This window comes from Eublepharis macularius, chromosome 7 (assembly GCF_028583425.1).
Source record: "Eublepharis macularius isolate TG4126 chromosome 7, MPM_Emac_v1.0, whole genome shotgun sequence".
Lineage (NCBI taxonomy): Eukaryota > Metazoa > Chordata > Lepidosauria > Squamata > Eublepharidae > Eublepharis > Eublepharis macularius.
In genome coordinates this window covers 101,978,930-102,000,794 of record NC_072796.1, presented here as the reverse complement: position 1 = coordinate 102,000,794, position 21,865 = coordinate 101,978,930, and the positions used below count along the sequence as shown (strand labels likewise).

Genomic DNA, 21,865 nt, shown 5'->3' with positions numbered 1-21,865 from the left:
GGGGGGCGACTACAGGAGTTTGCAAATCAGTGGCAACAAACAATAATAGACAAATGGGTACTGGACACAGTATCCAAGGGCTACTCCTTGGAATTCGAAACAATCCCACCAAATCGTCTCATCCAAATTCCAAGAAATCAGATGAAACAGAAACACACAAGGATAAAGGAAGCCATTCAACACCTTTTAAGCATCAAAGTGATAGAAACGGTGTCCGGGGTCTGAGCCCCAGCCCCCAGACTTGACAAGAGGGAACAGCAGGGGACAAAAGGGTGGCAGCAACCCCACCCCCCAAGCCGGCAACCAGGGCCAGAAGCTACCTACTCCAGGGGGAAGGGGTAAAAGGCCAGAACCTCAGAGGGTTGGAGGGGGCAAGGAGAGACCAGCCAGTCCCACCTTCCAGGGGGAAGAAAGGGGGCTAAGCAGGCCAGAGGGAAAGGGCCACAGCAGGGGGAATGTGGGACCAGCAGCAGCAGCAGCAGCAGCAACCCAAGCAGAGCCTTTACCTGGCAGGGAGAGGAAGCAGCCTCTACAGCCCAGAGCCACACCATGGCTAGAAGACAGCAGCCTGGCTCAGGAGTTGCTAGAAGCCAAGCCTCTCCAGGGGGGGCTGCCACAGGCATTCTGGGGGAGGAGATGGGTAGCCCCGCCCAGCATTGCTGAGCTGGCAGCGCAGAAGCTGGCTAAGGCAGCACCTCATGAGCAAGGCCAGGCAAGCCCAATAGCACGGAGGCTGGCTGGGGCAGCTCCTCGTGAGCAAGGCCAGGCAAGCTCAATAGCACAGAGGCTGGCTGGGGCAGCTCCTCGTGAGCAAGGCCAAGGAGCCCTCAGCTGGGGATGGCTTGCACTCAACCCCACCCTACCAGCAAAGCAAAGGAGCCCAGGAGGGATTAGTGGTTGGAGGGAAACACCTGGAGGGACGCACAGCTGGGCCCGGTCAGGAGGAGGAACAAGCCTAGAAGGAGGGCGGGGCAGAGAGAGGAAACCCTATAAAGGGTGGCTGGGAAGAGCTCTGGTGTGGTGGGTGTGAGTGAGGAGTGATGATGTGGAGTGAGAGCAGTAGAATGCAAGGGTGGAGGCTTGGAGGAGAGTTCTGGAAGGAGGAGATGAAGGAGGACGCAGAGGGTAAGCAGGCCAGGTTGAGCAGGCCAGCGAGTGGACTGAGAGGGAGTCTGGGTGAGGTATACCGCCCCTCCTTCCACAGAGCAGGGTCCTGCAGAGTCCCTGGCCCCCCTGTGACGTCAGGAGCAGACCGCCCAGTGCCACGCCCAGCGGCAGCCGCGGCAAGCCCTGACAAGTTGGTGGCCCGTACGGGGAAAGTCGTTCCGACGCAGGCGCCAGTCGAAGGGATGTATCCCGACGCCGCAGCCCCAGCAGACCTCAGATTGTGGCTGGAGGAACGCTTGGACAGGATACGGGGGAAGCTGGAGGCAGCCTTCCAAACAGCTCAGGCAGAGCTAATGCAAGCCGTAGAGCTGCGGATGCAAGCCTGCGCCCCCACAGCCTCCTCGCCCGTGGTATGTGCGTTGGCTTGGGAAATTAACCCGCCAGCTGGCAAGAGGGTACAGAGTCTGTGCGCCACCGTGAGGATAGGCCGGCAGAGCCTGCAGGCCCTGTTGGACTCAGGGAGTGCAGTCTCGGCGATCCACACCCAACTCATCCCAGCTGCCACCCCAGTGCACCGCTGGATCCCGGTGACGGATGTGATGGGCCGCACCCTGCCGTATCCTGCGGTCTGGGTGATGGTGGAATACCTGGGGGCGATCCGTCGCATAGAGGTCGTCAAGGTAGCCCACTTACCCCACCCAATGCTGCTGGGAAGAGATGCCCCGGAGTTCTACAGGCTGCTCAGAGAGGCAGCAGGGGGGTTGGCAGGCCCACGAGTTGCCCCAGTTCTGCAAGTGGAGGAGGCCGCCGACCCAGACGAGGGTCCCTCTGTCAGACCAGGGGCAGAACCACGGGCTGAAGACCCAGCTGGACCCCCGGCAGACTGCCCATTCCGCGATGCCCAAGGGGCAGATGAGTCCTTGCAGCACTTACGAGAGACAGCAGGTCGGGAGGAGGAGCAGGTGCGGGATGAGCGGAGGGCCCAACGGCTCCCTCGCATCGAGAAGCAAGGAGGGGTTTGGGTTCGCATAGCTCGCGCCCCAAATGGCCAGGGGGAGGTCCGCCAGCTATTGGTGCCAGCAGCCTACCGGGCCGAAGTCCTCCGCACGGCCCATGAGCATGCATGGGCCGGGCATCTGGGGCACCACAAGACCCTGAGGAAGATCCTCGAGCGTTTCTTCTGGCCCTCAGTGAACGCAGACGTGAAGGCACACTGCCGCTCCTGCCCCACCTGCCAGAGGGTGGCAGCGAGACGCCCGCCAAAGGCCCCTCTTTCCCCGCTGCCAGTGATGGGGGTGCCCTTCCAGCGGATAGCGATGGACTTCATCGGCCCACTGCCGCGCACACCCCGGGGATACCGTTTTGCCCTGGTGATCGTGGACTATGCCACACGTTTCCCAGAGGTCATTCCTTTAAAAACTATGCAGACCCCGGGAATGGTCCGGGCGCTGTCCAAGCTGTTCGCGATGGTGGGGCTGCCCAGTGAAATCTTGACGGACCGGGGAGGGCCCTTCCGAGCAAAGGCCATGCGTCAGCTCTGTCAGAACTTGGGGATCCGGCAGGTGTTCACCTCTGCCTACCACCCCCAAACAGATGGATTGGCAGAGCGCCTGAATCAGACGGTTAAGGAGGCCCTGAAAAAGATGACGCATGACAAACCTCACCAGTGGGACCTGTATATCGATCCCCTGATGTTTGCCCTCCGAGAGACCCCCCAGGCCTCCACTGGCTTTAGCCCATTTGAACTGCTGTACGGGCGGAAGCCACGGGGAATGCTCTCCCGCCTGGTGGAGCAATGGGGTCCCCAAGCCAGCCCCCCAGCTCCTCCAATCCAGGAGTATGTGGGCCAACTCCGCAAGTGGGTGCAGCAGTTTCAAGCGGAAGCAGGCCGACAGCTGGCCCACGCCCAGACACAACAGAAGGCTGCGTACGACCGGGGTACGCGACAGAGAACTTTCCAGCTAGGGGAGAAGGTCCTCGTCCACCGCACAGTTTTCCCCAGGGAGGAGGGGGACCCCTGGCGAGGCCCCTATGTGGTGACAAAAGTATTAGGGCCCACAACCTATGAGGTCCAGTGTGGGCCTCGTCGACGTCAGAGGAAGACGCTCCACGTGAACCTGCTGAAGAGTTGGTATGAGCGGGACAGCCAGGAGTGCCGGCTGCCTGAGGACCCCCTGGAGCTTCCTGACAGTGAGCTGCCATGGACTGCCGAGGCCCCAGAGTTCGAGGAACCACAGGTGGACCCTCAGCTCGACCCTGCCCAAAAGGCCCAGCTGCAGGACCTGTGGAAGCGAGTGCCCGGGGTCTTTTCAAGACGCCCCGGGGTTACAAAATTAGTGCACCATGCCATCCCAACCCAGCCGGGGCAGTCTGCCCGGTCGACCTGGCGCCCCATTCCCCGGAAGCAGTGGGAGGCAGTGAACCAGGAGACGGAGGAGATGCTGCGCATGGGGGTCATTGAACCCTGCCAGAGTGAGTGGCGCAGCCCTATAGTGTTGGTGCCGAAGCCGGATGGGACGACCCGCTTCTGCATCGACTACCGGGAACTGAACAAAGTGGCCAAGTTCGATGCCTACCCCATGCCCAGGGCGGACGTCCTGGTCGGGCAGCTGGGGCCAGCCCGGTACCTGTCGGCCCTCGACATGACGAAGGGGTATTGGCAGGTACCAGTGCACCCTGAGGATAGGGAGAAAACCGCCTTTGCCACCCCCCGGGGCCTCTTCCAGTTCCGCCGCATGCCCTTCGGCCTCCACAGGGCGGCAGCTACCTTCCAGCGGTTGGTGGACCAAGTCCTGGGGGACTGTCGGGACTTCGCGATGGCCTATATCGATGACATCGTCATCTTCAGCCCTGACTGGCCCACCCACCTACGGCACCTGGAAAGGGTCCTCAAGGCACTACAGAAAGCGGGTCTGAAGGCCAATCCCAAGAAAAGCCACTTGGGGTTCCAGGAACTCAGGTACCTGGGCTTTGTGATAGGGGGAGGGCAGGTCCGGCCACCACCTGAAAAGGTGGCCTCCATCGCAGACGTGCCCCAACCACAAACCAAGCGGCAGCTCAGGCGGTTTCTGGGGCTCATGGGGTATTATGGGCGCTTCATCCCACATTTTGCGTCCCGCTCAGCCCCCCTGACTGACTGTCTGAAGAAGGGCAGCCCCAATCGTCTCAGCTGGACCCCGGAACAGGTGGCTGCCTTCACTGACCTGCGCACCGCCCTGTCCGACACAACAAAGCTGTGGAACCCGGACTTTGAGCGGCCTTTCATATTGGCAACCGATGCGTCGGCCTCAGGCCTTGGGGCAGTCCTAATGCAGGAGCAAGAAGGAATAAAGGTACCCATCCTGTTCATAAGCCGCAAGCTCCAGCCCGCGGAGCAGAAGTATGCCACCGTAGAACGGGAAGCCCTCGCCATCAAATGGGCCATAGGAGCACTACGGTATTACCTAGCCAACAACCCGTTCACGCTAATGACGGATCACGCGCCACTCCAGTGGATGCACAGGATGAAGGAGCACAACCCCCGCATCCTGCGGTGGTACCTTTCCCTTCTGCCATTCCAATTCTCCGTAGTGTACCGCCGGGGGGCCAACCACCTGGATGCGGATTTCATGTCCCGCCTCTTCGAGCCAGGCCCCTCCGAGCCAACGTCCAGGCTAAGAGGGGGTGTGTGTCCGGGGTCTGAGCCCCAGCCCCCAGACTTGACAAGAGGGAACAGCAGGGGACAAAAGGGTGGCAGCAACCCCACCCCCCAAGCCGGCAACCAGGGCCAGAAGCTACCTACTCCAGGGGGAAGGGGTAAAAGGCCAGAACCTCAGAGGGTTGGAGGGGGCAAGGAGAGACCAGCCAGTCCCACCTTCCAGGGGGAAGAAAGGGGGCTAAGCAGGCCAGAGGGAAAGGGCCACAGCAGGGGGAATGTGGGACCAGCAGCAGCAGCAGCAGCAACCCAAGCAGAGCCCTTACCTGGCAGGGAGAGGAAGCAGCCTCTACAGCCCAGAGCCACACCATGGCTAGAAGACAGCAGCCTGGCTCAGGAGTTGCTAGAAGCCAAGCCTCTCCAGGGGGGGCTGCCACAGGCATTCTGGGGGAGGAGATGGGTAGCCCCGCCCAGCATTGCTGAGCTGGCAGCGCAGAAGCTGGCTAAGGCAGCACCTCATGAGCAAGGCCAGGCAAGCCCAATAGCACGGAGGCTGGCTGGGGCAGCTCCTCGTGAGCAAGGCCAGGCAAGCTCAATAGCACAGAGGCTGGCTGGGGCAGCTCCTCGTGAGCAAGGCCAAGGAGCCCTCAGCTGGGGATGGCTTGCACTCAACCCCACCCTACCAGCAAAGCAAAGGAGCCCAGGAGGGATTAGTGGTTGGAGGGAAACACCTGGAGGGACGCACAGCTGGGCCCGGTCAGGAGGAGGAACAAGCCTAGAAGGAGGGCGGGGCAGAGAGAGGAAACCCTATAAAGGGTGGCTGGGAAGAGCTCTGGTGTGGTGGGTGTGAGTGAGGAGTGATGATGTGGAGTGAGAGCAGTAGAATGCAAGGGTGGAGGCTTGGAGGAGAGTTCTGGAAGGAGGAGATGAAGGAGGACGCAGAGGGTAAGCAGGCCAGGTTGAGCAGGCCAGCGAGTGGACTGAGAGGGAGTCTGGGTGAGGTATACCGCCCCTCCTTCCACAGAGCAGGGTCCTGCAGAGTCCCTGGCCCCCCTGTGACGTCAGGAGCAGACCGCCCAGTGCCACGCCCAGCGGCAGCCGCGGCAAGCCCTGACAAACGGTACCATCGCAATACAAGACCCAGGGAGTCTATTCGGTGTTCTTCATCGTACCGAAGAAGAATGGGGATGTCAGGGCCATCTTGGACCTAAAATGGTTAAACCATCATATAAAGTCACACAAGTTCAAGATGGAGACCATGAAATCCACCATAGAATTTATCCACATCCCTATAAGGGAGACACACAGGGAATACCTACACTTCACGTACGATGGGGAACACTACCAGTACAAAGCACTACCATTTGGTCTGAAATCCTCACCAAGAGTGTTTACAAAGGTTCTTGTGACCCTAGTAGCCTTCCTCAGACTTCAAGGAACAGCCCTGTCTCCATACTTCGATGACATCCTAATCAAGACTCCCTCACTAACCTCAGGCCTGAAAGCAGTTAAACAAACCATAGACTATCTGGAAAGACACAGCTTTGTGTTCAACAAGAAAAATCTTACACCAACACAGAGGATTCTACACCTAGGAATAATAATAGATACAATCAAGAACAAAGCCTTTATATCAGAGGAGAGACAACAGAAAATTATCTCAAGGATAAAACTAGCTCAAGAAAAGAAAACAGTGGAGGTGTCGCAACTAGCCAATCTGCAGGGGTTGATGGTATCCTGATAGGACATCATCCAATGGTCAAGGTTCCACACATGTCCGCTTCAGGGGTTCATATGACCCTTTCAGAAGATCATAACAAATGGTGGAAGGCAGTTCAGATTCCAGATACTCTGAGCATAGAGATGAATTGGTGGACAGATCCGAACAGATTCATTGAAGGAACTCCTCTCAGAGAACCAAAGAGCGTAGTGATGATGACAGATGTGAGCCTGATGGGATGGGCAGCTTACACACAGGGCAGGATGACACAAGGAACATGGCTCAACAAGGAGAAGAAAAACAGCATGAACCTCCTGGAATTAAAAGCAATCAAGAAAGGACTATGAGAATTCCAAGACAGCCTGTCAGGAAAACATGTCATGGTACAAACCAACAACACGACAGCAAAAGCATATATAAACAGACGAGGGGGCACCAGATACAAAATACTAAACAAAGAAGCAGAGGAGATTTTTCTCTGGGCAGAAGAAAACTTAAAGTCAATAAAAGCAGTATATGTAGCAGAGCTACAGAATACAGTAGCAGACTGGTTGAGCAGAAGCTCTGTGGACCAGATAAAATAGAAACTAAACAAGTAAGTATTCAAACAAATATGCCTGAAATTCTGGAAACTGGAAGTAGATCTGTTTGCAATGGCACAAAACAATCAGGTGACAAAGTTTTTTTCCAGGAGGAACAATCAGCAATAGGTACAGACGCGCTAAACCAAGACTGGCCTCGGACTCTACTATATGCCTTTCCTCCAATAAAAATAATGAGCAGAGTGATACAGAAGACAATGGAACAGAAGGTGGAGATAATAATGGTGGCACCTTTTTGGCCAAGAAGACCATGGTTCCAGGAATTGAAGAGACTATCAAAAGAAGAACTGTGGAAATTATCCCTAAGACAGGACCTGTTAATGCAAGGGAAAATACAGCACCCAGATCTGGCATCACTAAACCTCACAGCTTGGAAATTGAGTACGATCACTTAGGATATTCAGAAAAAGTCATCTCAACAATGCTAGCCTCTAGAGAAAGTTCAGCAAATAAGAGCTATAATAAGACTTGGTAAATGTTCAATTCCTGGTGTGAAGACAGGGGTCGGAACCCACCAACCACATCAACAAAACAAAGCTTACTCTTCCTGGAGGAAGGTTTAGACAAAGGGCTTAGCACCAGTACCCTAAGACAAGTGGCAGCCATATCAGCAATAAAGGGATCTAAGAAAGGGACATCACTTACTAGACATCCTCATATTAAAAGATTCCTGAGAGGAACCATGCTAATAAATCCTCCACAAATCTACAGGTTCCCAACATGGAACCTCAGTATAGTACTCTCAGCTCTCCTTTGAGCCCATGATGACGTGTCCTCTCAAAAAACTAACCCTCAAGACCGTCTTCCTGGTAGGAGTAACATCGGCAAGAAGGGTATCGGAAATAAGAGCATTATCAGTAAACAGAGATTTATGTATCTTTCATAGTGACAAGGTAATATTAAGATCAGATCCAACCTTTATACCTAAGGTAAACTCATCTTTTCATAGAAGGGAGGACATTATACTCCTTTCTGTACAAACCCAAAGTGTGAGAAGGAAAAGGAATGGCATAGATTAGATGTCAGGAGAGCCCTAAGTTATTATATGGAAAGGACTAAGCAAATACACAAGGGTAGAGAACATGTTTATTTCTTCCAGAAAGTGCTCACTAGGGGAGAACATAACAACATCCACCCTAAGCAGATGGATCAGAGAGTGCATAGTGTTAGCATACAAGGCAAGGCACATTGCCCCACCTGAGGGGATTACAGCACACACTCTCAGAGGGGCAGCCACATTAGCAGCATACAGGACATTTCCATCTCTAGAAAAGATACGTAAGGCAGCAACATAGAAATCTGTACACACATTCACAAAACACTATAGAATTGATCAAACAGCGTCAGCTGAGGCAGCTTTTGTAAGGAGAGTGCTACAGCACATCCTGTAAAGATAGAAACCAATAAGCCCACCTAGGAGTGCACTGCTATAAATATATCCCACGAGTATTGGACTACCCCACTTCTGACCATGGGAGAATGGAAGATTTTTATTCACTTACTGTGAAGTTTCCTTTCTCAGTGGTCCAGGAGTGGGCAGTCAAAACCCATCCAGGTTTTCTATCTCATTGTGTGTGTGTGTGTGTGTGTGTTATTAAAAATGTTTATACTTAATATGTTAGTATCTAAGTTACAAATGACAGAAGGACGACAACGCGGTAAGGGAGAAAAAAAGGAGTTATGGAGAAATACAGGCTTGGAAATTAACTAGCGCACCTGGGAAGAGCCCCTCCCCACCAGGACTGATGATTCGTCCGACCCTATGCAAGAAGAGGAGCTACTTCCCTCGGGTACTGGACTGGCCCATTCCAGGACCACTGAGAAAGGAAGCTTCACAGTAAATGAATACAAATCTTCCATTCTTGTCCTTGTACAGAGCCGCTTACTTTTCACTCAAAATAACACCAAGTCAAAGTTCACTTATACATGAATTGTTTGTACGGTGTTGGGAAGTCCCACTTCCCTATGGCATCATGGTGCTTTCATGTATCTTTCAGGCTTTCTGAAACTTTCCCACAATCTTTCCCAAACTTGCTTTGCTGCAAGTATTTGGAAAGATTGCAACAAAGCAAGGATGGCTGCTTTATGGATGTGGAAATCTGGATTGTCCTGGTCCTGCTCACATCGGCACCAATTTTCCTTGCTTCAATATCTGTGGCAATCACTGCCTTCCCGCCAACTTTTTTAAAAAATTCAGCAGTTGACATATATTGATATATCAGTTGCTGGTTTTTGAAAGAACAAGTGCCTCTTGGTGTGGTGGGGTGTGTAGTGGAATGGCTACTGACCAAGGAAACTATGGGAAAACTGTCATATGGGAACCTAAACAAGAAAGTGGCAGTGTGTGGAACAGACCAAAGTTACTAATAATCCTGCCTTTTGTATTTCTTTTCTTTTTAAGTTGTAAACCTTGGGCAGAGACTTAGGTTGACCTAGGTAAGCCGCTCCTCTCAGTCCCAGCTACATTGTGGGGATAAGAACACTGACTTTGTTCATTGCTCTGGGTGGGAACTAATCTATCTAGAAGTATAAGAATCAACTGTTTTATTGTTTCATGTATAGTATATAGTACAATTTTAGGCACTTTATAAATAACTCAATGTCAGTTTTAAGCCTTCAGGAAATTTCCATATGTACCTGATAAAGCCCATCCTAGATACTGCAAAAATGTTTCCCACCTTGGTTCCTTTAAAACACATTATCAGTTTTTCATTTTTAAACCTCCTTTCCCTCCAAGAAGCTCATGGCAGTTTACATGATTCCTTCCTCTTCCATGTGATTCACACAACAATCTTGTGAAGCAGACTAGGCTAGTTTCAGATAGAACACAATTATGGTTTATTTTAGCTATGGTTAGTTTATGAAACCAGGAGTCGGCTATCAGACAATCATTCAAACCCTGGTTTGCCTCAACCAAAGCTGGGTTACATTGCCTTCACTCTTCTTGCATCCTCCACAGGTACCCAACTGGTATTGTAGTGAGGGTGGTAGTGGAGATCAAGCCAGGGTGTTCATGCCCATATATCTTAGTTAAATCATAGTTAATAAACCCGTTTCAAACAATAGTTTCAGATCCTGGTTTGGTGTAGCATTAGTAGCCTGCGTTTGGACAATCACATTAATTATAATTAGCTTAATCCATTGTTTGCATGATGCTTGAGTAGAGCCATTTGACTAGCCCAGTGTGATTCAGTGAGTTTCGTAGTGGAAGGGGAATTTGACCCTGGATCGTCCCATTTCTGGTTTAATTCAAACACCACACTGGCTTTCATTACTGGTAGAATATCTCTTAAATAACTCTGTTGCACAAAGCAGTGCTGCTTCTTTATTATATTACCTTTTTTAGTCACGGGAAGCAAGTAAAATGGTAATGATAGAGTGCATCAAGTACGTAAGTAGACTTAATAAAGCCCACCGAATACTGCCTTCAGTGCTGCTGCTCTCTGAAAGAAAGGAAGCCCGTTTAAAATAATTAATACTATACAAATCCTTTCCACTCAAGGCTTTTTAGAACAGAACTGCGTGTATGATAATAATCGATTGTTGTGTTACATCTGTGAATCTTATTTAAAAGCTGTTCTTCTAAGATACAGTCCTACATAGGTCAATTAAAGGATCAATGATTTGTAGTACCTGTAAATAGAATAAAGAGTTTGATATAGGAATTGCTTTCCAGCAACAACCTGTTGTATGCTTGTGTTCCTTAAAGCTTATTTGATGGGAAACTGCTGCAAGTAGTATTCACATTTCTACTTTCTGTGTTCTTTCCATTGATCTTTTTATCCTGGTGTTTTCTAGCTTCAGGGAATATTATTCACAAAAGCAAGTAGTTAAGTCTGTGCACAAATGGACACTGATGTGAACCACTTCAAGGTGCTGTTCCTCAAACTGTCTTTGTAAGCAGGTGTGGCCATGACCGTAGAAATAGTCTTTTTAATAATTGGATTATGTATGATTAAAGTATGTGGAGGCTGTGTTGAAACTACTGAAGCAATAGATAAGATTTATGTTTAGCATAATATAAATGTTTGGCTTTTTCATTACTAATGTGTTAAGGACATTAAAGTTGAGTGTGATAGAAATTGCCTTTTTAAAACACAGATGATTTTTAAGAGTCAATTTATACCGTCAAAACTGGCAGAGGAGTCTTCATCTGTTGGTTTTATCTGGTTACACTTAGTCTACCTTGTTGCATTCTCTGATTCATTATAGTAGATAGCAAAGGGCATACGACGTTGTGTATCAGGATGAAGTAACTGAAATTAACTTTATAAGCCAGATTTCAGGTTATAACAGCCAGGAAGCTAAATGATTCCCTTACACTGCATTATAGCCAAACCGCACACAGCAACAGGAAATGGTGGCTGAGATCCAAACCATCACTTAGGCTTGCTCCAGCCCAGCTGATCTGTTTTTACTTTGCATAGAGGATACTTAGGCTATTACAAAACTGCTTTTGGAATTCCCCTTGGTTTTAAAAGGCATTTTGCCATGCAGCATGTGAATCTGGGGTGATCTGCTGTTTTGAAGCAAATAGAACAAAACCAGTCTCCTTGGGCACATGGAATTAGTTTCATGAGTTTTTAGATTCTTGCCATGATCTCCATAGGCCTAGCCAAACCAAACAAAAATGATAAACTAACTTTGGGGCTCTCCTTTAATAGAAAAGAATTAAGAAGTTCTTGTTATTGTTCCACTTGTACTCTGCCACCTTTGCCTATACTGCCAACCTTTTGAATACAAATGCGTGCCAGCTACAAGCTATTAGACCACAGAGCTTTTCAGAAGGCAATCCTTGGGTAACTAAAAAAAACTAATGAGAAAACTTTCTGGAGCTGCAGCCCTAACCTTATTTACTTAGTCATATTGACTGAGGAGGGACTTGCAGCTGAATCCTATGCATGTTTACTTAAAAGTATATATGACACCTTCCCCCAACTTAAATGGCACTAAAGGTGTTTTTAAATTCAAAAATAACAAAATATTTTATTTAACCTAGAAAGAAAAGGTCAGGTGAAATCAAGGGATGAAAATTTCTGAGATAACTCAGGATAACTCTGAGGTAAAATCAGATTACATTTCAGATTAATGAGAGTTTCTTAAGCTCGTCACAGTTACTTAAATCTTTATGTTGAAAGGTTTTTGTTCCAATGTTTTTCCAATAACTCTAGTACACTTTCTTTGAGTATTCTCTTACTCTTTTGGTTTTAAGAAGGTACCCTCTTTCTCCCTCTGAGGCGGAGGACATCTTGGGTTGTTTCCTTTTGCCCAATCAGGGAGGCAGGAAGTCAAAAAAATAGCTCTTCCTCTTCCTCTTGGAGCCTAGGAACGCCCCCTTGTTCCAGTTCTTTCCTGCCTCCAGGGAGAGCAGTTGTGGCTACAGTTTTCTCTGTCAGCCCACAGTCCTGTCTTTTTTGTCTTCTTTGTCCTAGCTCTAGTTTTTTTCCTTCCCTCTTCCTCTCTTATTCTTCTCTACTCTACCTTTCTTATCTCTATCCCTCCCCCCCCCCTCTTCAACTCCTTTTTTCTCTGGGCCCAAGTCTATCAAGACGATGGAGTCCAGGGACTCCGAAGATAGCTTTATGGAGGGTGAGGAGGGAAGCTCACCAACGGCCGCATCGGCGGCAGAATCGGCTGCTGTACCCGGTACCGTCTTGCCGCCCAGGCTTGAACGGCATCCCGGCACCTTTCCGGCTGCAAAGCCGCGTACTTCTTCAAAAAAATCGCGACGCAAGCAGAAGGACTCCCAGGCATCAGGGCCAGTCGAGCAGGCCACCAGCAGCCCGTTAGATGCAGCCGCGGTTTTGGCGGGAAACCAAGATGGCGCCCGCGCCGATTCCCGCGCGGCTCCCAGTGCCGCGGTCGCCAACCTCCAGCCGGGAGAGTGCCCTGCAGGCCCTTCTACAGTGACGTGGCCTCCGCAGTCGATCGGCACCGGAGCCCATGGGACGGGTAATGTACAGGGCGACCTCGGTTCCCTCCTGAGAGGCGAGTTCATGTCCTTCCTACAGACCATGTGGGAAGAGATTTTTCATTGGTGCCAGCCCCCTCCCGAGGCAACAAGCCAGTCTTCCTCCCTGCCTCCTTCCCCCCCCCAGTAAAGTGCGGCGTACATCCTACCAGTGGCCTACCAAGGCAGCCCAAAAAGCACACCCAATCCCGGCCAGAGATGGGGATATTGTTGTAGGGGGGGGAGCCTACTCTGATAGCGAGGAGGGTGAAGAAAGGGAGTTCCTTTCAGAAGAAGAGGAGGAGGAAGAAGTCATTATGCCTGACCAGTCAAACAGGCTGTTTAAATCAGAGGACTATCCATACCTTCTGAGTAAGGCTCTGGCTGCCCTAGAGCTTCAGGAGAAACAAGGAGGGGAAGAGGCATCTAGTGGTACCAGTAGGGGTTCTTCAAGACCCAGAGGGTGTAAAGAATTTTTCCCAAGGGGTGATACCCAGGAGAAGGTCTTCCCTTTTCCGGAATATTTTGAAAGACAATTAAAAGCAGAATGGGTCTCCCCTGCCTCTAGCAAACAATGCTCAAGCGCTCTTAAAAAACTGTATGCATTACCTTCTTATGCATCTGAGCTTTTACAGGTTCCTCGAATTGATGCCCCGGTGGCGGCGCTTCAGTCACCTGGGCTGTTGTCGGAAGATGGCCAAGGCTCAGTCAGAGACAATCTGGATAGGAAGGCGGAAGCGGCACTCAAGAGAGCGCATGAAGCAGCAGCCATGGCGATTAGAGCATCTTCCACCGCGTCCATCGTGTCCCGGGCGGCGGTAGTCTGGCTGCGCAAGTTAATCCAGCTGCTACCTGAAAATCAAAAGCGTCTGTTAGAAGGGGCTAGTAGAGTCTTAAAAGCAACCACCTTCACGGCAGATGCTACTCTGGATGCTCTCACCTTCTCGTCCAGAGCCATTGCCTCTGCGGCAGTGGCTAGAAGGCTTCTCTGGTTGCGCGCATGGCCAGCTGTCATCAGATCCAAATTTATCCTGATGGCGTACCCCTTCCAGGGGGATAAACTGTTTGGAGATGCCCTGGAAAAGGTTCTCATCGAGACCAAAGACAAGAAAAAAGCCTTACCCAAGTCGGTGAGACGGTATGACAAACGACCCTTCAATAACCAGTCCTTTCGTACACACCATTCCTTGGCGAGACCACGTCCAGATACCAAACGGTCCTCCTGGAGTGCCAACAAACAATCGTTCAAGAGAGCTAACTTCGGTTTCAGGTCTAACAGACAACACCAACAACGAGGGGAAAGGCAGGACTTCGACTCCAAAACTCAGAAGTCCTGACTCACGGCCGCTTCCGGTGGGGGGAAGACTACAGTTCTTTCTCCAATCCTGGGTGGACTCAAAGGCGGATGCCTGGACACTGGAAGTAATCTCAAAGGGTTACTCCATAGAGTTCAAGTCGCACCCACCGGATCGCTTTCTGTCATCCCCCCTACGCCGAAACCCTCAAAGGAGATCCATCACCTTAAACGCGGTACAACATCTCCTGAACATCCAAGCAGTCGAACCTGTACCTCGTCAAGAGCAAGGCTCCGGTGTTTACTCCCTATTCTTCACCGTGCCAAAAAGAAACGGAGACTGGAGGGCCATTTTGGACTTAAAGTTCGTAAACCGTTTCATAAAGCTGAGGCACTTTCGCATGGAGACTCTAAGATCTATCGCGGAGTCACTACGACCCAAAGAATTCCTCACCTCCATAGACCTCACAGAGGCATACTTACACATTCCGGTTCATCAGGCCCATCGCAGATTCCTGAGGTTTCATGTGAATGGTCTCCACCTTCAGTTCAAAGCCCTCCCATTCGGACTTGCCACAGCTCCCAGGTTGTTTTCCAAGATCCTGATCAACCCCATCGTTCGACTGCGGGAGAGGGGGATTCATATCCATCCCTACTTAGACGACCTGCTACTCAGAGCAAGCTCCAGGGAAAAGGTGGCGGCCGACACACAGACCACTGTTCTCTTCCTGCAAGCGCACGGTTTCTTGATCAACTTATCAAAATGTTCTCTTCAGCCTTCTCAAAGACTGCTTCATCTAGGAATGTTGGTCGACACCAGGAAGGGTCGTTTTTACCTACCACCGGAGAAGATCCAGAAAACCAAGGAGATGACCGCTCTGGTGCTGAGCCGCAGCTCCGTTTCTCTGATGTCGCTCTCCAAGCTGATGGGAACCCTCGTAGCGAACTGCGAGGCCCTGGACTGGGGCCGTCTGCACACACGGGAACTCGTGTCCTTCCTCAGACCGTTCCAATCTCTTATTGCACTAAGATGCGATCGACAACTCACAGTGCCCTTGAAGGTCAAGTCCAGCCTCAGATGGTGGACCTCAGCACCCAACCTGCGGCGGGGGAAGTCGTTCCTCAATCCTCCCAGGCTGCAACTATTCACCGATGCCAGTCTCACCGGCTGGGGGGCAGTTCTGGAAAACCGACCTGCTCAGGGTACGTGGTCTCCGGAAGAGACTGTCCTGCCAATCAATCTCCTGGAAGTCAGAGCCATTCGCCTTGCTCTCGCTTTCTTCAGCCAAGACCTCGTCGGCAAGGATGTTCTGGTACGGACCGACAACGTCTCAGCCAAGGCATATATCAACCATCAGGGGGGCACTCGGTCCCCCAAGCTGCACAGAGAGGCCATGAAGATCTTACACTGGGCGGAAGCCAATCTCCTCTCTCTGCAAGCCGAACACATCAGGGGCGTGACCAACATTCAAGCGGACTGGCTCAGCAGGCAGTCCATCCACCCAGGAGAGTGGGCACTCAAGAAGGAGGTTTTCCATATGATTGCGGAACGTTTCGGGACACCGATCATGGACCTGTTTGCCACTCCTGCGAACTGTCAAGTTCCGAGGTTTCTCTCCAGGTTCCTGTACCCCCAGGCAGAAGGGATAGACGCTCTCTCTACTCGGTGGCCCAACGGGCTACTGTACGCCTTTCCACCGATCCCGGTTCTTCCCAAACTTCTACGGCGGATAGCGGAACGTCAAGCGGAGGTAATCCTAGTGGCTCCATGGTGGCCTCGGAGACCCTGGTTCTCCACGATACAGGCACTGACGATTTCCCCTCCGATGCAGCTACCAACGATACCAGATCTTCTGCATCAGGGCCCGGTGTGGCATCCCCATCCAGAATGGATGTGTCTGACCGCGTGGAGATTGAGAGGCAGTACCTTACCAGATTGAGGTACCCTCCGCAGGTGATCCTTACCCTCCTGGCGTCTAGGAAGAAATCAACTATTAGGCTATATAACACCACCTGGAAGGCCTTCGCTCGCTGGGCTAGGAGGAAGAAGGTTAATCCTCTGCGCCCGTCCATCGTTATGATTCTGGACTTTCTCCAGCAGGGCCTGGAAGCTGGACTCAAGCCGGCCACTCTCCGCAAGCAGGTAGCGGCTCTGTCTTCGGTCTTTCCTGTCCTGGAAGGTTGTCGACTCTCCCGGCATCCTCACATCCAACGCTTCCTCAGGGGTGCGACCTTGCTAAGCCCCCCAGTTGTTCATCGTTTCCCTACTTGGAGGCTTCACGTTGTCTTATCGGCCTTAACCAGGCCCCCGTTTGAACCTCTCCATTCAATTTCCTTGAGATGGCTAACCATCAAGACTATTTTCCTGGTAGCTGTCACGTCAGCGAGGCGGATCTCGGAACTGGGGGCTCTGTCAATCAAGCCCAACCTGTGCATTTTTCACCGGGATAAAGTGGTTCTCAGGACTGACCCCACCTTTGTTCCCAAATCCTGTTCCAGATTCCATAGGGCTCAGGAGATCAATCTGCCATCCTTCTGCCCTAACCCTTCTCATCCTAAGGAAAGGGACTGGCATACCCTCGACGTTCGTAGAGTCCTCAAGTCGTACCTATCTAGGACTGAATCTATCAGGTGTTCCGACTCGCTCTTCATCAATATTTCTCCTCCCAACCAAGGGAAGAAGATGTCCTCGGCAGCCATTGGGAGGAACATTCGGTCCTGCATCATGGAAGCGTACAAGGCGTGCAACAGAGACGTGCCTCAGGGAATTACTGCTCATTCGGCGAGAAGCGTGGCAACTAACGCAGCATTCCTCAAGGACGCCTCCGTGGAAGAGGTTTGCAAGGCAGCCACCTGGTCATCAATTTCCACATTTGTCAGACACTACAAAATGAACATTTTCAATTCAGCGGACGCTGCCTTCGGAAGGAGAGTTCTCCAGCACGTGATGTTCGACGGGGAGCCTCTCCCACCCGGAGAAGACTAACTGCTTTGGGAGTACCCAAGATGTCCTCCGCCTCAGAGGGAGAACGGACCTTTGGACACTTACCGTGAAGGGTCCTTCTCCTCTGAGTGCAGGAGGACATCTTGCCCCTCCCAGGCTCCCCCGTCTCCTGTTACTCCTCTCTGATACTTCCTTATAAACAACACCTTTCCGGCTGGAATTTCCTGTCTCTCCTTCCGCTCTCAACATGCCGCAGTCGTTTTTTCTCACTGTTTTTTACTTAACATAGTTCTGCACACCGACTAAGTTTTTCCTTTTTCGGGTCGGGTGCAAGTATTTTCTTCTTGAAAATTCTAGTATTTGATAGTTTTTTCTTCTACTGCTTTGTGGAGTCACCAGAACTGGAACAAGGGGGCGTTCCTAGGCTCCAAGAGGAAGAGGAAGAGCTATTTTTTTGACTTCCTGCCTCCCTGATTGGGCAAAAGGAAACAACCCAAGATGTCCTCCTGCACTCAGAGGAGAAGGACCCTTCACGGTAAGTGTCCAAAGGTCCGTTCCAGCACCCAAACCCCTTCTCTTGAAACACCAGTATTTGTCTTCAGTTTTTAACTGACTCTTAAGGTCTTCAGACCAGGGATTTTTTTACTCTTCAGAGCTAACTCCCTGTTTGACTGGATAGGGAGATTGTCCTCTCATTAGAAAATCTATCCCCTTTCTTTGGCCCGAATGGGAGTCTTCACCTACTTCTCAAACTTTCTTGCCAACTTTCCTCCAGTTCTCCTGTCTGTGTTAAACTGCTCTCAGTCAAGGCTGAATCTCCAAACTCTCAGTACTCAACTCCTCTCAGCTGGAGCTGAAATCAGATTTCTCTATCCCCAGCATCCAATTCAGAAGTCTTTCTCCATTCAGCTCATGCTACCCAATCAGATTCCTTGGAGTAGCCTGTCATTCAAGGCTCTCTGTTATCCCTTCACAGTCCTTCAGCTGTTTGTACAGCACTTCTAAGCTTTTAAAAAGTGCAGTCTGTCACAGTATGTTAATCAGCTTTTGGTGGCTTCTCTAAATTGCACCACATGCTGATGGTAGTTCTGTGTGACCAGCACAAGCTAAACGTAGGCTGCATTCAGACGTTATAGATTTCAGTTTTTTCACAATGGACACAAACTTATTTAAATGTCAAGCTCACATTCCCCCTTCTCCCCTTGACTAGAATACCAAGATTGAGGAACCAAATTTTCAACTAATTCCAATAATATATGATATCCAAATGCAAGTGCTTCAATCAATTGGACTTAGCTTCCTTCAGTCCTAAGCTGAGCTACACTTTCTAAGTCCATTGAACTCAGTAGGCTTAGAAGGGTGTTTAGGGTTGCCCTGCTGGATTCTTAACCAGGATTCAATAGGGTAAAAATTGTTTTCCATCTTAAGGTGGCTTATGGAAGATCATGAAGGGCATGGTATAAGATATTGCCAGGTTTAAAATATTAGATTTCAGATGAAACTATGCATAGTGCTAAATAATTCTTTCCTCTTTTTCCCTAGGAAATATCAGAAGGGAACCAAAGTCCGCCTGAGACTAATTGACCTTGAACTCTCAGCTAGATTCTTGGGAGCAAAAACAGATACAACTTTACTGGAAGCTGAAGCAGTGCTCTTGGGACTTGTGGAAGGCAAAGAAAATAGACAAAAATAGTAAATGTATAAATAAAACCATGTATGTTCACTTGTGGTTTGTATAAGTCTAGATATTGAATTTATTAGATGTGTCTATTTGAATAAAAGATGAAATGTTTATGATAAGCTAAATTAAAAATAAATGTAGTGACTGGTTCTGTATGATGGTCTCTTTGAAGATTTGTGTTGAGCATAGATTTCTGATAAAGACGTTAATTTGTGCATATGTTTAGGCTTAGGTCTTTGCAGCCTTCAAAGTGAAACCTGAGAATCAAGTGGCAACCGAGTGAGTAGAAACTGCAAAGCTCTTCAGTGTATGCCTCCTTTGAAATAAATGGAAATTGTGCAAGAATACTTCCATATTCATAATATATCATGGAAGAGTTCATGCTGGATTGTGTCTTGTATTATTATCATCATCATCATCATCATTATTGGACTTTTATATTCCATTAGAAACACAGTAGAACCTTTAAAATGTTTTCTTCTCTCTGTATGACCGAGCTGTAGAAAATTCTACATAGATAGTACAGGGCTTTCCCTTGAACAGTTTAGCATTTCTGTAAGAAAGCTGTGTTTAAATAAGCTGATGTTTCATGGAAGACTAGTCCGGTGCTATTTCCAATCTTCTCTTTAAAAAAGAAAAGAAAAAGTACAGCCCTAAAAAATTTCTCACGGCATATTTTGTGTAATGAGACGCTTTAGAAAAAATAACATGCTTGGAATGGGGGCATGTTTTAGCATATTCTGCAGGCAGATCAATGAGACGTTGTTTGTCAGATCGGAAATGCTCCAAGCCAAAGACAAAAAAAAAAAGAAAGGAAAGGAAAGAAGAGGAGATGTATGTAGGGTCTTGGAACTTGTCTGTCTGCCTTAACTTTAACTCTTATTTCAGCAGTATTTAGTATGAAAGTTTGAACATAAATTTTGTTACACATTTGCCTCCAAGGTAAAAAAAAAAAATCTGCAACTACAGGTACTATCCTAAGCAGAGTTACTCCAGTCTAAACCCATTAAAATCAGTCGGCTTAGATTGGAGTAACTCTGTTTAAGATTTCACTGTGTCTTCAGGAACTGCCAACTTTAACCTTATTTTAATCTGTATTTTTCATGCTGTCCTCACTTTTTTGATATTCTATAAAAAAATTGATAGAGAGTACCCTCAAGTCATAGCTGATTTAAGCCAACCCCTGGCAGGGTTTTCATGGCAAGAGACTAACAGAGGTGGTTTGCCATTGCCTGCCTCTGCAACCTTAGTCTTTGTTGGAGGTCTCCCATCCAATTACTAACCAAGGCTGACCCTGCTTAGCGTCTGAGATCTGATGAGATCAGGCTCACCTGGTCTATCCAGGTCAGGGCATGCAAAATATTACATCATAGCATATGTGGTGCATGATCATGAGGATCATTTGAATATTACTAGGAATAAATATTGGCTTTTCTCTTGGCTGCTTTTGTGATCCAAGCCTTTATAGTATTGGCTTGGATCCACTGGAACTTTTCTGTGGGGCAATGGATTCCTGGCAATGGAGTGCCATTTTCTTGCTTCTCCCTTTCTGCTGCAGCCCCAAGTGTTCTCTGGGGGCACTTGGGGCTGCAGTTAGAGAGCGGAGATGAGCAAGTCGTGCTCCATGGTTGCAAATCCTTTCACTCAGCTATACCCAACAAATCAGCTATACCTGAAAAAAAGAATTATTTTGGATATAGCTGAGTTATTGTTAACACATCTAGAACGTGTTTTGATTTACCTAAGTAAAGGCAGGGCACACATTTACTAAAACCTTGCCATGGTTTTGCCTCAGATTATGGTAACATTTTATAAGAGTGACTGAATATATGCAACATAAAAATTACAAAATATTAGTGAAATCCATCAAATAGTGACAGGTGCGATTTGTGTTGAAGATGGTACTTTTTATTGTAGGGGATCTGTGGAGAGGTGCTGTGAGCCCCATCTACATAGACCCATTCTAGTTTTCCCACTTTAGATATTGGAGCCTGACTGGTTAAAAGTATTTAGAACTGCATGAAGGAAGCACGTGTAGGGTGGATTTGGGTGGTAAAGACCAAAGTAATCCCAACCACCTGTCTTATTTTCCCCTGTATGTGCCCCCAGCTCCTACAATAAATAGTGTAAGGGAAAATATGGGATTATGAACACTGTGTTTTTCTCACAATATCTATGTTGGCCTCTAAACCATTCAAATGAGCTTTTTTAATGATCATCTAGACTTAAACCGGCATGAGATAATTTATTTCTCTCATTCCCATTTTCATTCCCATTTTCATTAGCATTATATTCTTAGACGTTCTTGAGTGGTTATACTTCCTTCAGGATTGTCTGGTTTAATCAGAAGTAAGCTTGCTCTTATTTATGAGGATTTTACCAAATATTTTCAACACATGGTTTAAAATTTAAGAAACCATCCTCCTAAATAATCCAGAAAAACTATGTGCAAACTTCAAAGCAACTATTACTTTTGTAATGAGTTGACTTTCATATTGGCAATCTATTGAAATATGTTTAGGCATCCCTTTAAAAATTAATGAGAACCTTATCTTTTCTACAAAAGGATGCAGAGGTAGCGTATCGTTTCCGATAGACTATTTCCCAATTAGAATACTATGATAAACTTTTAACCTAGCCAGTATTTGGTACAGTTCCCAGCAAAACCATAAAACTGTGGCCTACTAAGCACAATTAGGGTTTGTTATGGTTCATTCTGCATGTATAACTGATGGTAGCAATACAGTTTTAAACCTCTCATTCACTTTAAATTAATAAAAATACAAAATGCTTATATTTCAACATTATCTTTATTTCCCCATCTCATTAATGGCAAGAGCTCAAGATTTAGCAGACTATCTTTAGACTGCCTAATTCCAAGCCACTACACAAAAGTCTAAATTTGTTTTTCATAAGCACCGGAGCGTCCTTGT

At 48.7% G+C, this 21,865-nt stretch overlaps 1 protein-coding gene across 1 annotated transcript in view; it reads left to right on the top strand.

Moving 5' to 3' along the window:
- TPD52 (tumor protein D52) overlaps positions 1–19,087 on the top strand; it is a 164,875-nt gene extending 145,788 nt beyond the window's left edge. The window contains exon 7 of the mRNA XM_054985223.1: positions 18,794–19,087. Coding sequence (XP_054841198.1) covers positions 18,794–18,944 — 151 coding nt within the window. The 3' untranslated portion in view covers positions 18,945–19,087. The remainder of the gene's footprint in view (positions 1–18,793) is intronic.
- Positions 19,088–21,865: the final 2,778 nt, after the last annotated feature.